We start from the raw sequence: 19,589 nt of genomic DNA on the forward strand, positions 1-19,589 counted from the left end.
ATCTTCCCCCTTCGCCACCATCGTTTCCGACCCAACCCCAGCTGCCCATCGCATAGTCTCCGAACGCCACCGCACAGTCACCCCAATCTTCGACAGACCCAATTCTTCGAACGCCACCGCAATCTTCGACAGACCCAATTCTTCGAACGCCACCGCACAATCTCCGATCCCACCCCGAACGCCATACCTCATCTCCGCGAAGGCCAGCGAACGCCCTCATCTCCGATTTCTGTCCGTTGAGGGGGGTTTTTGTAAATCCTCCCCCAGTTGGGAGCTCCCAAGCGCTCCACAAATTTGTGAAGCGCTTGGGAGCTCCGAAGCTCTCCACCGCCACGTCAGCGGTTGGGAGCTTGCTGGGAGCGCTTCGGAGGCTATTGGAGGGGTTAAATCAGAGAGCTTGGCCACGTCGGAGCTGAGAGCGGGCTTGGGAGCTTGCTGCCCATGCTCTTACCATAGCAAAATTCAAACTGAAAATGCCCTCATATTTGTGTCGAGCACACATCATGTGCACCAGAGTACTAGGGAGGTGCCATGAAACCAGAACCGATCCACGTGATCGTTCAACAAGATATGATAGGTCACACACACAGAAAGCACACTACAATTTTATTTACAGATAACTCTAATGAAAATAGATAGTCCGCATGAAAAAATAATAATAATAACCAGATCCATTTAATTCCATACTACAGCTATTCAGCTCAAAGGAGTATATAACAAAAAAAATTCTATCAAGCCCCACAAACTGCTCGTATCAGAGATAGCTAATTTCTAACTGCGATATCATCATGAGATCTGCAGTGTAGACCTAATAACATCTAAACGTACTTCATCAAATAAAACTACCAAGGTGAGCATTAGCTTAACAAGCCAATGTGAGCGGAAGAGTGTACCACAGACTCAAGTTAATTTCACAAATTTTCCTGGAAACATAGACAATAAGGAAGCTAAGGTAGTATTGACAACAATAATGCAGAAACACTGAGCAAGATAAAACAGACATAATCACGCGAGTAGGCCAAAACAATACAGAATGCAAACTCAATCAGAGTTCAAGTTCAACGAAGCAGTTCAAAACTTCCAATGTCGTATCAACTAACGACGATAAAGCCTTTATCCCAACTTTTAGGGTCTACAACATGAATCTACTCTTCCATTCAGTTCTGTTGAGGGCTATCTCATATGCTGAACTAATCATTATAAAACACTTCTTATAAGTTCTAATCAAATAAGATAAACGACTACAAGATGAACAATCACCTTAAGATTTCAGGATAAATGGAAGGGAGTAAAGCAAGCTCAAGTCAGATTTGAGTAAACTTTTGCTGGCAAGCTAGATGATAGAAGTAAACTAAGGTAGCATTAACAACAATGTGCAAAAACACTAAACAAGATAATTCTGACATAATGTGCAAGTCAAAGTAAGAAGCAGCTTCAAATAAGGCGCCAGTGATTAGGGAAAACATTGAGATGCACAAGCAACCAGAGTTCAACATGGATGAAACTGTTCAAATGCTACATCAAATATATGAAAGTTTCTATTTCTCACATTAACAAGGTTATAACAATGACAACCTAACTCATATGTAAGACTTGACAGGAAAAAATCATAAGTTAAATAAGAATGGTGATGCCAAAATTAATCATACTGTTTTCTCATCTTTATCAGCCTTCTTTCTACCAATTGGAGTTTGCAGCCAATAATAAATGCAACATGTAAATTGAAATGCGAAAAAAATTCAAAAGAAAACCATATCTGAGATGTGCAACATTATTCAATGTAAACTATCCTCCGATTCATGATTTGCAATCTGCATATCTCTTCAAAGAAAGCATCAGCAGCGTCATGAACACCCTTCATCCCGGAAATTCTAATAACCAGTTTCCTTAGCTTCTCACTGTACTTAACCAATGATTCAAGAGTGTTCAGCTTTTGCTCTGCATTCAACGGTGACCTTACTGTAACAAGAACCTCTTCCAAGCAAGGGATATTAAACCTCCAGTCCAGCTGCAATTTCAATCAAACCATTTAACTACACCAACAATAAACACAAGGCGAAAAAAAACTAATAAGCAAATATATCACGCACATTCTTCAGACTGTTCTTTTGACAAAGTGCAGCAAACATTGCCCCATGGATTTCAAAACTTCTCAGCTTTTGGTGACCATTGAAGAATTCAACCAAGTCAATTTCAGGGAAAGGTTGAAGGGCATCATAATCCCCACAAAACTCAATCTTCATAATGAGGTGCTTTACCTCACTTGCGCATCGAAGAAGGGACTCAATCGCATTCCAAGCCCATTGAATGCCTCTTATGCACAAATATTCAAGCACTGCTAGCCTTCCAATGTCTACTCTATACACTCTACCTGCACGAAAGAGAAAAATATGATGATAATATAATTATTGAATTTTACAAGTGGTTGAAAGCAATTCAAAAAATTTGTAATTTAATTGATTAACGTGGGATTGTGAATATTTCACTGTTCAAAACAACAAAAAGAACAAACTCATCATCGGGCGATGTTCCTGTGGCTAAATGTTGATCATTTTTTATATAAATAACAGCAAGTTGATAGTCTTTGTAAATAAATGTAAGAAATGTTCCCCCCTCACACAAAAAGATTCTTCTTGAATTGATGATCTACCTGAGTTTTTTCCAATTGACAGTCGTTCCAACCGATGATTCTTATCGACGCGAATCCAACTGAAACCTTGCACATCAAGAACCCTAATCCTCGGTGACCTAATAATGAGCGAAGCCCCCGGCCCAAGAAAATCCAGCCTGCACCTCTCCAAGCTCTCTGTCTCAATCACAACTGATTCAACCCCGTCGCACCCTAACAACGCCAAATCAGTCAAATTAGGACAAGCTTTGAGAGCAGCACTCAAAGCATCATCATTCAACGCTGCACCAACAATCTCCAAAGTGTGCAGCTTCATAAAATCTCCCCAGTTCGGCGACTTCGTCATCGAAACCCCCCAGAGTTTCAGAACCTCCAATCCTTTCACTAGCCCTATACAGTCAAGAGCATTTCGGGTTTCGGGCTTATCGTCAGAATCCATGTTCGGGTCCATTCGAAGCTCGAGGATTCGAAGGGTCTGGCTACGGAGAGAGAGCCAGGACTGAAGGCTGGAGACAAAGAAGGGGCAGTAGATGATGAGCTCCTCGAGACGGGAAGCCGAAGAGATCATTCGGGTAATGGCGGCATCTGAGAACCGGGGATAGAATCGAAGGAGGAGCGAGGGAAGAAGAGGGAGGGGATGAAGGGGATGCAGTCCTTCCATTGCTTGGAGATGCAGCGGATGGACGCGATGTCTCGAGCGTTGTTAATTTGGGAGAGGATTTGTTGAACAATGGCATCGGGTACTGCGTCCATCGGTCCTGCCCCTGTTTCAGATTTTTCCATAAATTTGAGTTCAGTTTTCTAAAAAGAGACTCGATAATGCCCCCATAAAAAACACTAAAAATTACGAGGACAGATCATAAATGAGGACCGGACATGTGTTTGATGAAATGCCTGAATGATGAAGGCTAAGGAGCTGCCATTTTGAGTTAAAATATGAATCAAAAAACTTGAAAGAGAGAGAGAGAGAGAGAGAGAGAGAGAGAGAGAGAGAGAGAGAGAGAGACATATTGGGTAGAGAGAGAGAGAGAGCAAGGACGAACCTCGATCAATGGCGGTCGACAAAGGAGGAGGAGAGAGGGTGCGAGAGGGATGAGGATCGCCGCCGGCTGAGCTGCTCCTCACCGGGCTTATTAGGCTTTCAAACTCCTCTTTCAAGCCAACAGTCAATGAGGGGTAGAGCTTGAAGCAAGAAGACATTATAATACACTATATTATTATTATTATATTATTATAATGAGACAAGCAATTATAGGCCGTGATGCGTCGTATCTGGAAAAATTCTATATTATTTGTAGCGAGGGGGAAAGACGGAGAGAGAGAGAGAGGGTGCGCGCCTGTGTGTTCAATTTAAAATTGGAAAGTTTTGGGGCTTGGCCCGCTTGTTTTCACGTTTTGAAATTTCGGACCGTTCGCACTTCGAATTTTGAACTTTTGAAATTGAAATCATTAGTGTGCACCCCGCCCCCCCAAAGCATGACCCCCTACTTTTTTTAGCACTGTATTTTGAACTTGCATGTTTTTAATATATTTGATTTAATTATTTTATGTTTAAAATTAGAAATCATATATACTTCTCTATATTTAAAAATAATATAAGTTTTAATACATTTGATGTGGGAGCTGTTTGTTTGCCTAAAAAAAAGGGAAATCAAAGAAAAGGAAACATATTTCTAAGAGTGTGTTTAGTAACCAAAGTGTTTCTTTTTATAGTCTTTTTTTAAAAAACATCATACCATGATGTTTATTTTTTAAACATGTTTTCAAAACACCATTTTTAGTTATTATTTACATAACGGAGGCGGCGGCGCGGTCGCCGGTGGCCAGCGACGGCGACGACCGGACTACGTCATCGACGAGCGGCAGGCAAACGGTCAATGCGGTGCGGGCGGCTGGTCGGCGCGGCCGGCGGGGTAGCGTGGCGGCGGGCGCAACGGAGCGGGCGGCGGTACGGCCAACGGATAGCCGACGGCGGGCGGCGACGGCCAACGGATAGCGACGCGGCGGGCGTTGGACGGCCGACGGGCAGCTGCGGGGCTGGCGACGGCGCGCGACGGCGGGCGGGTGGCGGCGGGCGGCGGCAGACGCACCGACGAGCAGCGGTGTGAGCGGACGATGGGCAGGGCGGGGTGGCGGCATGCGGCGGGTAGTGGCCGGCGGGCGGTCGCGAGCAGCGGCGCGGCGACGACGGACAGCCGACCAGCCAGCGGCTTAGATAAAAAAACGGGGCAGCGGGCGGGCGGCAACGGCGCCGATGGGCAGCGGCGGGCTAGTGGCGGACAGCAGCGCGCGGGGGCGATGGCGGCGGGGGCAGCGATGGCGACGAGCAGCGACGAGCAAGCGGTGCGACAGACATGCGTCTCGGCTTAGATGAAAAAACGAAATCTCAAAACACATTTTTGGTGTTTTAAGAAAAGCGTTTATTTTTTGGATTTTGTAAAGGGTCAAGTCAAAAAATCGTCCCGGTTGCCAAACACATTTCATTGTTTTTTTGAAAAAAAAACGAAAACGACAAAAACGCCATGGTTGCCAAACGCTCCCAAATAAGAAAAATAGTTTTGGGATTATTTGGTTGGCTAAAAAAAAAGGAAATCAAAGAAATGGAGATGAGATGAGATGAGTTGTTACCTTATTATAGGATGATGTGAGTGATTTTTTAAGAAAACTTGTTTTGATGTTGTTTGGTTGGCGGAAAAAATAAGGAAATGAATTATAAGAAACATATTTCTTGTAATAAGTTATTTTCTTTTGTTTGGTTATTTCTTAAAAATAAGAAAATAGATGAGATGAGATGAGTTGTCATTATATTATTGGATGATGTGACCCACACTTAAGAAAATTGTTTTCCTAGCTTTTTAGGAGGAAAACAAAGAAATGAATTGTTAATGAGATGAGATAAGTTGTCACAATCTTATTGGATGATGTGAGTGACTTTTAAATATGAGATGAGATGAGTTGAGTGATGTTGTGGATGAAAATAATATTTTATTAGATGTGGTGGATGTGATGGATGAGTTGTTGGATAAAAATAATATTTTATTAGATGTGATGGATGAATAGTTGGATAAAAATAATATTTTATTAGATGTTATGGGTGAGTTTTAGGGATGAAAATGTGTGAAATTGTACTTTTTAAGATTTCTTGATTTTCATTTCTATTTTTTGGTTTTTTAGGAAATAACCAAACAGGCCCTTAGAAATCATATCTACTCCTCTATACCTAAGGGGGTGTTTGTTTCAAATCTTATAATTTTAGGATATGGATTCATCATGGGATTTAAAATTCATAGGTGTTTTGTTATGGGTTACAATTTCTAAAATGTTGTTTGTTACATTAATATTTTGGGATTTGGGATACTACGATTTGTAATATTTTATTTGTTTCAAACTCAAATTGTGGCATTACCAAATGCCAAAATTGTGTAATATGATGAATATGTTGGGTTCGATTAATCCAACGAACCTGTGTGACCCAACCTACTCGTTCTTGGATTTGATTTAAAGTCGTCATCGATTCAAGTTAGGATCAGGATACTAACCACATGGTCTGGTTAGATAGTTTCATGTTTATCAAGTTGGATGGTTATATTGAATATCTAAAGGATAGGATCGATCGGAGTGTAATCCCACGGTTGTGATTAAACCATAATAGGTAGGGTTAATCACAAATATCTATTTAAAGGTGGGAGTCCCTCCTCTCAACCGTACGCAGAAAAGAGACCAAATTCCCATCGTTGGCTACGGGAGGAGAGAGGAGATGACTTCCATTATTTTTTCGTCAGTAAATGGTAATTTAGATCTTTTTTTTTTGGTTCAACTATTCATGCCTAGATCGTTAAATTATCCAACAATGGTATCGGAGCACAGTTTGTGTATGAATTTTTGATCTAGAATTAAAGTTTTTATTTTTGGATGTAAAAAATCAAAGTTCATGGGATAGTTGTGCGGTTGATTTTTTAACCATGGCCGCATGGGATCTATTGAGATCTACTGCTTTTATCAATCCATGAAAGAAGCATCGGGTAGCATGGGTTCTGCGGGCATACAAAACAGCAAGCATCAGGTAGCCATGGCCATGATATTTTTTTAAGTCCCGTGGCCATTGAAAACAGCAAAAAGGATTCCACATCATATATATATATATAACTATCTTCCATTGTGAACGCATAGAACGGCGCGGCGGGGATGCGGCCATGGCCATGGCCATGGCTGCTTCCCGCGGCCATGGCTGCTCCTCGCGGGGATACGACAAGGTCGCGGTGATCGTGGCGCTCTCGTCAAGTTCTACGCCCTGCGGCGGGGATGCGACCGGCAGCGCGGAGGGCGGGGCGAGGCGGCGGCGCGGTGATGCGGCGGCGAATGATCGGGTCTGTAGGTAGTTGATGTGCAACTGGCGTCGACAGTGTTGCTGCTTCTTGAGTCGGGTGGGATTAGGATTAGGGTTTTAATTAATTTAATTAATAAACAATTAGATTAATTAGTAAATAATTAATTACTTTTATTATTTTTGAGTTATATAACTCCATAACTCATTAAGCCAAACCCGATCCAATATGTAATAGACCCGACCCACTACAGTAATAGATTGGATCCATTAAAATTCCAACTCAACCCATTATGAAATGGGTCAGACTCATTAATTTCCAGACCCGACCCATTACAGTTTTGACCACTCATTTTGTTTTGGTCGTTACAGATCCGTTTTAAGTCCGATTTGAGCCCATAAATAGTCATTGGAAAGATCATTTTGTGTACTTTTCAACTATACAGTTTTTATTTTCATTTTATAAAGTTTTAATACAGAAATTTAGATAATTCATAAAGATTATTGTATGCACATAAAGATAATTGATTTACCCTAATTACATCCTTAATTCATGTGGGGTAAATTTTTGGGTTCATGAGAAAACGAAATATAGTATTAGATCAACCTATGGGGTTAAGAAAGATTAGTAAAACAGTTACTTAGAAATTATGATAGAGTAGGTTAGTGTCTTGCCCAAAGGTCACTAACCTATAATACTCTAATTTTCTAAGGTTGAGTTTAGTCTCATTTGGGCTGGAAGGTTACACTTACCTGTGGGTGGACTACTAGTCTTGCCCAAAGGTGTCTAGGAAATCCCCTACAGAATTAGTGATGCAGGATAGTTGAAATAGGTCAGTGAGAGGAGAATAACCCTATTGCCCAAAGGTTAGGAAGTGTTCAAATCAAACTGACGCTGTGTAGGCTAGTCCTGTAAGTGATTATATATCATATTTGGGGGGCGAATATCATGTCAAATCACTTGCCCAAAGATGTGATGAGATGATGCAACCGCCTGTCTCACAGAGTGGAAGGTTGCATACGTAAAACACTCTGTTCCATCCATTCTAACCCTAAATTGGATGTGAAAGTATTAAAGGTAATAAAATTAAAGGTCTTATTTTTTTTACATCCATGGTTTAATTCAGATGGATGGACAGTTTATCTAGAAGTATCTGACTGGGATTGAGCCTCTCACAGGTGCTAACCATGGCAAGCTTGGACCAAATAAGACAGGAAAGAAATCCTTCAAGAATCAAGGGCACAATAAGGGGAAGAAGTCTTTCGACAATCTTTCAACTATTTCTAGCACTTCTTCAGCAAGAGAAAAGGTTGAATGTTTTTTCTGCAAGAAACTTGGTCATATGAAAAGAGATTGTCTGAAGTATAAGAAGTGGCTGAAGAAGAAGGGCGGTATGGATTTAGTTCATGTTTGTTGTGAAACAAAATTAGTTGATGTTCCTTCAAATTCTTGGTGGATTGATTTTGGTGCCTCTGTACACATTTCAACTTCATTACAAGGAATAATCCATAGTCGGGAGGCAAGGGCAAATGAGCAGTTGTTTTTGGAAAACTCACAGGCTTTGGAGGTGGAGCTCATTGGGACTTTCAGTCTGTGCTTGGATTCTAGATTTTTCTTAGTTTTATCAGACACTTTCTACATACCTTCTATGAGAATGAATCTTATTTTAGTTTCTACTCTTTCTGGATCTGGTTATAGCTTTATTTTCGAGAATAATTCTGTCTCTATTAGAAATGGTTTGGATGTTATCGGACATGGTTTCTTAATTAACGGTCTTTATAGATTAAATCTGGATGCATCTTTTCCTTCCCCTCTCTGTATGTCTGTGAATTCATCTTCTTCTGATACAATGCGTCCTAGGCTTAATAGCAATTCTTCCATACTTTGGCATCGGAGATTGGGACATATTTTAATAAAGTGATTGGAATCCTTAGTAAAGTTTGGTGTTCTTAAATAGTTAGATTTCTCTAATTTTGGTACATGTGTTGACTGTATCAAGGGAAAGATGACTAAATTGAGAAAAGTTGAAGCCTCCAGGAGTGAAAGTCTTCTTGACCTCATTCATATAGATATTTGTGGACCTTTTCCCACTCCCTCTTATGGTGGTCAGCCATACTTTATCTCCTTCATAGATGATTTTTTGCGCTATGCCTATATTTTACTTCTTCACCACAAATATGAGGCACTAGATGTTTTCAAGATCTTTCAAGCTGAAGTTGAAAAACAGTTAGAAAGAAAGATTAAATCTGTGCATTCTGATCAAGGTGGGGAATTCTATGGTAAAAGCGATCAGGACGGCACAAATCATGGTCCCTTTATTGAGTACTTGAGGTCACAAGGCATTGTTCCTCAGTACACTCTCTCGGGTTCTCCGCAGCAAAATGGAGTAGCTGAAAGAAGAAATCGTACTTATCAAGATGTTGTTCGCAGCATGCGCAGCAAAATGGAGTAGCTGAAAGAAGAAATCGTACTTATCAAGATGTTGTTCGCAGCATGATGAGTCATTCAGATTTGCCTGATCGTACTTATCAAGATGTTGTTCGCAGCATGATGAGTCATTCAGATTTGCCTGAAAGTTTTTGGGGTGAAGCATTGAAGACAGCTGTATATGTCATAAATCGTCTCCCTTGTAAGGTAGTGGCTGAGACCCCGTTCAAGCTTAGGACTGGCAGAGATCATAGTCTTGGTCATCTGCGTGTTTGGGGATGTCCATCAGAAGTGCGGCCTTATAATCCAGACATTAAGAAATTAGAAGCCTGAATAGTGTCGTGTCGCTTTATCAGCTATCCTGCAAGATCTAAGGGCTACAAGTTCTATTGTTCTTCTTGGTCTAACCAGTTCTTCGAGACACAACATGCTGAGTTTCTGGAAGACCCTAATGCTTCTTCAGAATATCATAGTCTAAGTTTTGAGGAAATTTTAGAAGATGAGAAGTCGCTTCCGCTATTAGATGTTATCTCTAAATTCCCTACTCTTTCAGATAGCATTCCATCACCTCCTCAAGTTCAAGAAATCTTTGTACCTATGGAAGAGCCACAACCTGTTAGAAGATCCTCTAGAGTCAGAAGATTAGTCATACCTAATGACTATGAGGTCTATCTTCAAGAAAGTGGATGCATTGATCCAGAATTTGATGATCCCTCATCATACTCAGAAGCTAAGATAGCATTCATGCAGCTAATTGGCTGAAGGCTATGTAAGAAGAGCTTCAGTCAATGGAAAAAAACTATGTTTGGGAGTTGGTACCTTTGCTGAACAAAGCTAGAGCGATGGAATGCAAATGGCTCTTCAAGACCAAAAGGGATTCTGAATGAAACATTGAGAGATTCAAGGCCAGGTTAGTGGCCAAGGGTTTCAAGCAGAGAGAAGGGATTGACTACATCGACACTTTTTCTCCTGTATCTAAGAAAGACTCTCTCAGGATAGTTCTTGCTCCCGTCACCTATTTTGATGTTGAGCTCCATCAAATGGATGTCAAGACGACATTCTTGAATGGAGATTTGAATGAGGAAATCTTTATGGTGCAGCATGAAGGGTTTGAAGTTAAGGGAGATCTGGTTTGCAGATTGAAGAAGTCAATATATGATCTCAAACAGGCTTCCAAACAATGGTACTTAAAATTTCATCAAGTGATAACATCAAATGGCTTTCAAGAGAATCCTATCAATCGCTGCATATACCTCAAAATTAGTGGGAGCCGATTCCTCATTCTAGTATTGTATGTAGATGATATATTGTTTGCCAGCAGTGATATTCATCTCCTACATGAGACTAAGGATTTTCTTTCGAGGCATTTCGATATGAAAGATCTTGGAGATGCTCATTATATTTTGGGTATCAAGATCCATAGAGATCGGGCTAAAGGCTAGTTAGGCATATCTTAAAGGGCTTATATTGAGAAAGTCCTTCAGCGATATGGCATGAAGTTTTGTGCACCAGCTGAAGCTCCAATTGTTAAAGGAGATATGTTCAACAAATCCCAATGCCCGCGAAATGAAGTTGAGTGTAGGCTCGTAAACTCTGAGGAGTATGTCTCTACAATTGGCAGTCTAATATATGTGGTGTCATGCATCAGGCTAGACATCAGTTATATCGTGGGAATATTAGGCAAGTTTTAGCAAAATCTTGGTGTAGCTCATTGGAAAGCTGTAAAGAAGGTTTTGTAGTATTTGTAGAGGACCAAGGATTTCATGTTGGTCTACAGAAGGTCTAAAAATCTAGAAGTCATCGGTTATTCAGATTCAGATTTCGCAGGATGTGATGATAGTAGAAAATCAACATCAAGTTATATATTTTTGCTCGCTAGAGGAGCAGTTTCCTAGAAAAGTGCCAAGCAGTCCTTAGTGACGACATCCACCATGGAGGCAGAGTATGTTGTTGTTTTTGAAGCAACATTGCATGCCTCTTGGCTCAAGAATTTTATCAGTGAACTAAAGGTGGTGGATTTCATTCAGAGACCAGTAAAGTTGTATTGTGACAATCAGGCAGTCGTACAATTTGTAAAGAACAAGAACTTTTCCAGTAGGAATAAGCACATTGGTGTAAAGTACTTGTTAGTCCTTGATAAGATCGAACAAGGATTGATTGAGGTTCCTCATCTGCCGACTCAGTTAAAGATTGTTGATCTCTTAACCAAGGGAATTTCTCCAGGGCTCTTCAAGGAACATGTCTCCAGTATGGGTGTTTTAGAGTCTTTCGATTCTACATGATCAGTGAGATTTAGTTGTCGTAGTAGTTTTGTTTTATTTTCAAGTACTATATTCTAGATTGCTTTGAGCTCATAAAGAAACTATTATGCTGATTTTGTTAGCAGGATATTTTTAAGCATTGTGTTATTGGTCATTGTTGCTTGATATATGTTTTTTAAAGTAAAGAAAACTAAAGTTTAAAGTAAAGAGTTTCATGTTAATCGTAAAGAAACTTTAATTAAAGATAGTGGTCCATAGAGTCATAAAGGTTAAAGTAAAGAGACACTTAAATTTGTGCAGAAGCTGAATGTGATTAGGCATCATATTTGAGGCTTTCGTTCTGGACTAATGATGATGGTTTTTGATAATCATATTTTATTACAATTTTATACCCTTATTATCTATTTTATAGGAATAAATATGCCACTAATAATTATTTTTATCTTTAATTGCAGGTTAATGAAGAATAAATCTTAAAAATCTCATCTCTCAATAAAAGCCCATTGATTTAATGAAGAAAACAAGTATGAAGCCCAAAAGCCCAAAAGCTAAAAGCCCAAAGTCAAATACAACAAATTCAGTGGATAGCAACCAGAGAGGATACAACATTGATGCCAGCATCGATGGGGGCATCGATGCCAGCATCGATGCCCGTATCGATGCCAGCATCGATACCCCTATCTGTGACGCCTCAGGGTTCACACAAGGCTGCAGTCCTAGGTAAAACCCGGATTGTCAAACCTGCCAAGCACCAAACACTATGCTACGACATGTTTCACCATCATAATCGTTATCTCTCTAGTAGAAATAATAAATAGGTGAAGGTACAGACAGGCAAAACTAAAAATAGAACAACACCGAATATACACAGAAGAAGTATAAGAAATATTAATAATGAGCCCAACTGGAATGAAATAGATATATCTCTGAGTCTGAACTGAATCTCAAATACAATGAGTCAAATAAACAAAGTCTTACAATAGCTCTCAACTCTATAACATAAAATACCAATCTAGAGTCTGAAAATAATCAACTACATGTGAAGTTCTACAATAACTACAAAATATAATAAATAGATAAACGGACAACTAAGATGTCCCATCAACCTGCGACTCTCCGTGCGCCGGACTCGCTGCCTGAAAAGGGGGGGGGGGCAACGAGCGTCCCATCAACCTGCGACTCTCCGTGCGCCGGACTCGCTGCCTGAAAAGGGGGGGGGGACAACGAGCGTCAAAGCGCTAGCGAGATCATCACTATCTCTCCCCAGGGAAAGGGGTAGGAGTATATAGAAAATAGAGTCAGTACATACATATATCAAATCACTCATATAACTCTCTATGAATAAAAAACAAATAATCAATGATAAATACCCCAATCTCCAACATAAAGAATAATCATCTCATCTCGAACTACGTCCGAGTGACCTACTCTAACATAAGAGGATATCAACAATTGCTAAAACAAATATATATGCCGTTCATAACGGGTGTATCAAAATCTCAAAGAAAATACCCTACTCGTGGGCAATCTATCATCAAAGTAAAGCTTATAACTGATAAATTATCTATGTGTGCATCATCTTGTACTATAGCGATACTTTTGTAATGCTCGTTACTTAATCGCTCTGCGGCAATAGGGTTTATTATTCTCCTATTTCGGATACATGTAACAACGATACTATTGTAATACTCTTACTCAATCATTCTGTGGCAAATAGGTTTCATCTCCCTATTTCCGGATACGTATAGAACAACATTATTCATATGTATTTATTAAATTAACTCATGTCGAAAGTGTGTCAATCTAACACAATCTAGCATACATGCACTAATCTCGGTGTGCGTGTCCACATATGAAGTTCACTATTTTTCCAGGTGTTTATCAAGCCTTAACATTATAGTTAATCATCACAAAGTCGAGAGGAACACTCGAAAACCCAAAATCCAACTCAACTGAATATGCACAGCCAAAACAAACTGGCGGTCGACCGTGGCGGTCGACCGCGACGGGCTCCAGAGACTACCCAGGTCTCTGTCCTGCACGCGATCGACCGTGATGGTCGACCGTGGATCCTGATTCTAGTTTTTCAGATTTGTTTGTGTGTGTCGTGTTCACATCGTGTTTTTGTGATCCAAACATGATTAAACCCTCATAATCTTGCATACAACATGTTACAGCAGATAGAAATATCTGGAAAACAAATTAACATATGTAACCATGATTTTATGCATTGGATTCATATTCAAAACCTTAAAACATGCATAAAAGCTCAAAACAACGAATCAAACTTCTTTCTTTAGATTAACCACGTTTTAAAATTATCTTCAGGTCTTAAATACTTCTTAAAATTGTTCTTAACCTTTTTAGCGTGAAAAAACCTAGTCTCTTTACATATAATACAAAAGAAGTTGACTTTATTCATAAACTAGTCATTTAGGCTCTACAAAACATGTTTAAAACTCTTTAAAAATATTTTAAAAACTAGGAGGGGGATTAGCAGAGATGATACTCGCCTGGGGTTGTCGAAAAATGTTTTAGAAGCAAGGTTGAAAGAGATCTCCACTCCAAAAGTCAAGAATCACCCGAAAATCCACTTGAAAGCCTTCAATTTTCTCCAAGAAATCAAACTAAGGTTTTTGGGGGGTTTGGTGGTTGTTAGGGTTCTTAGGAAAACTGAAAAAAACGTGAAAAACTCATATATATATATCAGAGGAAAACGAATAAGGGTTTAGAAATCCGAAACCAACTCAAAACAGGAGAAAACTCTCTACAGGTTTCGCTCTCGACCGTGGCGGTTGACCGGACTGTGGTCGACCGCGGCAGTCGACCGGACTAGAATTTTCCAGCTTCGCATATGTTTGGCTATTTGTGCATGTTTCAACTCTTCTCTCTCTCATGTATGAACTCGTTCATACTCAAAACACATGGTATTATACTCATATATCATTAAATAATATTTATCATACTAAATATCCACATATCATAATTAATCACACCTTTATTATATTATTCACAAAGTATCGGGGTTTTACACTATCGATGCTGGTATCGATACCATCGGCATTCTGTTACAGATTAATGGCTGAAATTTGCTTATTTTGGATAAGATTTCAATCCAAGGGCTCTCATTCACTGATGTTTACTATAAATAGGGATAGAGAGTGAGGGGTTAGGGGTGTGAAAAATTTTATAACTCCATTTGGAGAGAAGGGTTACTCTTAATTGAGAAGACCTTCCAAATTTGTAACTTTTGTTATAATTAATAAAAAAAAATTTCTCCACTTCAAATCTTCTTCTCTTTGTTGGATGATGATGATGGAGATGAAGAAAAGTTTGAAGGTTTGCTTTTCTTTTATTTTTCTCTTTTATTTCTTTTTAGTAATTTCTTTATTATTGCTTATTAATTAGATTTATATTCATGCTTGTAGTGTAGATTTATTTTTTTATCTTTTTTATTTTATTTTGCACCTTAATTTGTAGAGTAGATTTATTTTCTTGCATTTAATTTTTGTAATTTATTTTGTAGTTTAGATTTTAATTCTTTGTAGTTAGATTTATTTCTTGTTCATAGTTTAGATTTTTCTTTTTTATTTTTGTAATTAGTTCTTTTTCTTCTTGCTTTTATTTCTTAAGATGTGAAATTAATTCTTGTAGTGATCTTAGAATTGTATAAAACTAGTCTAATTTCCTTTATGTTATGTAAATTATTCTCTTACACTTAAAATGATCATGTATAGGATAATCAACTAGAGAACTAATTGATAGAAGAAGAATTTGATAATCTATGCTTATCTTAAGTGGTTTGATAGGTTATACTTATGAATTCTAGAATAACTATCTTGTTGTTGTTCTTATCATGATTTTTATTTTGACTTAGATGATAATTTGATAAGTTATACTTTCCTTAAATGGTTTGATAGTCTATACTTAATAAATCTAAATTAAAATATGACAAAAAGAGAATAGTTTGTATTTAATAATTGAGATTAGCTAGTGGATTCAATTCTAGATTTCTCATATCTTTAATTAAACCATCCATCTTTTGTTTTCTTGATTTTTCTTTTTCATGCTTTTTATTCTATTCTTTGATTCTTTCTTCTCTTCGTTCAAATTCAATTTATTGTTACTTGCACATATTCAAAACAATCACTCTCACTCATCATAACTCTCACACTTATTCTTTAATTCTATTTTGTCATGCACACAATATAAGAACCAATTCTAATAATCTCTTAAAATCACCTTGATACGAGTTATCGTGTGAGCACCTTTGATCGTGGAATTATCAAAGGTGGGTAGAGGATAAAACAATAAGAACACAAGAATAACTCAGGTTTTGGGCGAAGAAAAATACCTTCTCTAGATTATGAGTATGCACTTTACAATTTCTCATAATCTCACTCTAGAATTGAAGAACAGGCTCTCCAAATCTCAATTATAATTTAATCTCTCTGGATTAAACTCTCTCTGATGTTTTAAACCCTAAAACAATCCCTTATATAGGTGTACAAACGAGGGTGGCAAAGCGGTAAATAACCAAGCCCAACCCAAACAGGAAAACGCTTAAATAGAGTCCCTAACGAATCTGGAAAGCTCCGATGAGTCGACTCATGAATAGTTATGAGTCGACTCATGACCTCATATGAGTCGACTCATGACCTCATATGAGTCGACTCATAACTGGTCAGAGACGTTTTGCTAACAGGGCTTGAGTTCTTGAGTCGACTCAAAACTGTATATGAGTCGACTCATGACTGGTGAGTCGACTTATAAAATGATGAGTCTATTAGTCAGAGCTGAACTACGAACTAGGCTTGGTTTTGTGAGTTGACTCATGACAGTCATGGGTCGACTCAACCTGATGAGTCGACTCATGTACATGTATGAGTCGACTCACAGGATGAAATCTGGATACTTTGACTCTTCGATTTTCTGCCTCGTTCCTTGCTCCAACCTGTGTTCCCATGTACTGTTTGACACCTCTATTCTCATGCTATCATGAGAATCATCTATCTTTAAGCTCCCATGAGGATCGCTAAGTTCCGAAGAGAAGATACACCCGTATCATGGGTCCCTCCTTTAGGAAGTTAAAGTCTGGTTCAAGTTAGAACTTCAGCTGAGGAAACTCGCGAGCTCCTCCTTCCTTGTTGAACCACTTAGCCTTGCTAGGAACTTGACCTTGACGTCCAATGAGAAATGACTCCTTCATCCCCCGTCTCGTCGTGGTCGTTTTTCGGTCCAAAATGCAATCTTCCTTCAGCGGCTCTTCTCTATCAAACCACAAGTCTTCAATATGCGGCAAGATCACCTTGTCATCACCTTCATCATCCAGCAATGAAGGCTCAAACAACTTCAAATACTCGACATTGATCACCGAATACATGCCTAAGTAAGGCGGCAAATCCAGCCTAAAAGCGTTGTCGCCAATCTGATCGAGAATCCGAAACGGACCATAACGAATAGGCTTCAACTTCTTTCCTTCTCCTTTTAGCCTCTCCTTACCCAATATCAGCCATACCATGTCGCTTATGCCAAAGTTACAAGGAACCCGATGCTGATCATGCTTCGCCTTGTACTTGGCTTGTGATTTCTTCAATTGAGCTTCAACCGCGTCATGAATATGCACAATCTTCTCTAGAAATCGCTGAGCATGTTGTCTTTCATTCCCCTCCTTGCCGTCTATCATAGCTTCACTCAAAAACACGAGATCAAACGGACTCGGCGGTAAGAATTCATAACAAGTCTCAAACGATGACTTTCCCGAAGATCCATGAATCACCCGATTAAAAGCAAACTGTAAATATGGTAAGCTCTCATCCCAAGTCTGGGGATGCTTGGAATTATACCCCCGTAACATATGCACCATAGTCCGGTTGACAACCTCCGTTTGTCCGTCTGTTTGTGGATGAAAGGTCATGCTCTTCTTCAATTTAGTGTCCATCAAACTCCACAAAGAATCCTAAAAATGCCCGAGAAACCGGCTGTCCTGATCTGAAATAATAGAACTCGAATCTGTTGCTCGTCGTCTCATTCTACGCTTCCACCCGTGCTCCGCCATGTCGCTTCACATCGCTATTCTCAAGATATCATGAGAATCACCTATCCTCAAGATCCCATGAGGATTGCTTTTTCCGAAGAGAAGATACACCCGTATCATGGGTCCCCCCTTTAGAAAACTTGAAGTCCCATTCAAGTTAGAACTTCAGCTGAGGAAACTCTCGAGCCCCTCCATCTTTGTTGACTTCAGTTATTGATGTGGCATAATTATGTACCAAAATTGCAAGTGCACAATTGATCAAGTTATAGTATAAAAAGTTATCGATCCCACGAGGAAGGTGATTTTAAGAGATTATTAGAATTGGTTCTTATATTTTGTGCGTGACAAAATAGGATTAAAGAATAAGTGTGATTGTGGAGAGAGATATGATGAGTGGTTGTTTTGATTTATGTGCACGAAACAATAAATTGAATTTTAGAGAAAAGAAATAAGAATCAAAGAATGAATGAAATCACAAGGCAAGAAAGAAGAATGAATAAAATCAAGAAATAAAACCAAGAATGAAAAGAAAGTTTAAGAAAGTCAAGATGGAGGATTCAAAAGAGGTAAGAAATCTAGAATATAATCCACTGGCTAATTTTAATTACAAAATACAAACTATTCTCTTTTTATCATAATTCAACTTAGATTTATTAAGCATAGACTATCAAACCATTTAAGGAAAGTATAACCTATCAAATTATCATCTAAGTCAAAATTACTATTTATGATAAGAACAACAAGAAGATAATAATCCTAGAATTCATAAGCATAACCTATCAAACCATTTAAGATAAGTATAGATTATCAAATTCTTCTTCTACCGATTAGTTCTCTAGTTGATTATCCTAAACATGAACATTTTAAGTGAAAAAGAATAATTCATATAATATAAAGGAAATTAGACTAGTTTTATGTAATTCTAAGATTCCTACAAGAATTAATTTCACATCTCACGAAATAAAAACAAGAAGAAAAAGAACTAATTACAAAAATAAAAAGAAAAGAAAAATCTAAACTATGAACAAGAAATAAATCTAACTACAAAGAATAAAAATCTAAACTATAAAATAAATTACAGAAATTAAATACAAGAAAATAAATCTACTCTACAAATTAAAGTGCAAAAAAGAATAAAAAAGACAAGAAAATAAATCTACACTATAAGCATGAATGTAAATCTAACTAATAAGCAATAATAAATAAATTATAAAAAAGAAATAAAAGAGGAAAATAAAAGAAAGGCAAACCTTCAAATTGCTCTTCATCTCCATCCTCATCATTCAACAAAGAGGAGAAAAGAAAATTTAAAGAGGAGAAAAATTATTATTATTAATTGCAACAAAAGTTACAATTTTTGGAAGGCCTTCTCAATTAAGAGTAGCCCTCCTCTCCAAATAGAGTTACAAAATTCTTCACACCCTTAACCCCTCACTCTCTACCCCTATTTATAGTAAACATCAGTTAATGAAAGCCATTGGATTAAAATCTTATCCAAAAATAACAAATTTCAGCATTAGATCTATAACAAACTGTACGATGGTATCGATGCCTGCATCGATACAGGCATCGATGCAGGCATCGATACCCCCATTGATGCAGGCATCGATGCCTCCCTTCTTCTGGTTGCTGTCCGCAGAACTCTTGTATTTGGCTTTTGGGCTTGTGTCTTGGGCTTTGGCTTGGACTTTTGGGCTTGGCATTTTCTCTTGATTTTCCATTAGGCTTTGGATTATTTCTTTATTAAATATTTGAAAGAATTCATTTGGCTTCATGGGCTTCATTTCTTCATTAAATCAAGGGATTTTTGTTGAGAGATGAGAGTTTGGGCTCTTATTCTTTATTAACCTGTAATTAAAGATAAAAGCAATTATTAGTGGTATATTTATTCATATAAAATAGATAATGAG

At 38.4% G+C, this 19,589-nt stretch overlaps 1 protein-coding gene across 1 annotated transcript; it reads right to left on the reverse strand.

The window, feature by feature from the left end:
• Nucleotides 1-1,593: 1,593 nt before the first annotated feature.
• On the reverse strand, nt 1,594-3,939 carry LOC109827496 (F-box protein At1g10780). The gene is given in 5 exon segments (XM_020394505.1): nt 1,594-2,008; nt 2,091-2,371; nt 2,651-3,220; nt 3,223-3,393; nt 3,673-3,939. Coding segments are annotated over 5 exon segments (1,416 nt in total). The 5' UTR covers nt 3,830-3,939; the 3' UTR covers nt 1,594-1,771.
• Nucleotides 3,940-19,589: the final 15,650 nt, after the last annotated feature.

Source organism: Asparagus officinalis, unplaced genomic scaffold, assembly GCF_001876935.1.
Source record: "Asparagus officinalis unplaced genomic scaffold, Aspof.V1 AsparagusV1_Un267, whole genome shotgun sequence".
Classification (NCBI taxonomy): Eukaryota; Viridiplantae; Streptophyta; class Magnoliopsida; order Asparagales; family Asparagaceae; genus Asparagus; species Asparagus officinalis.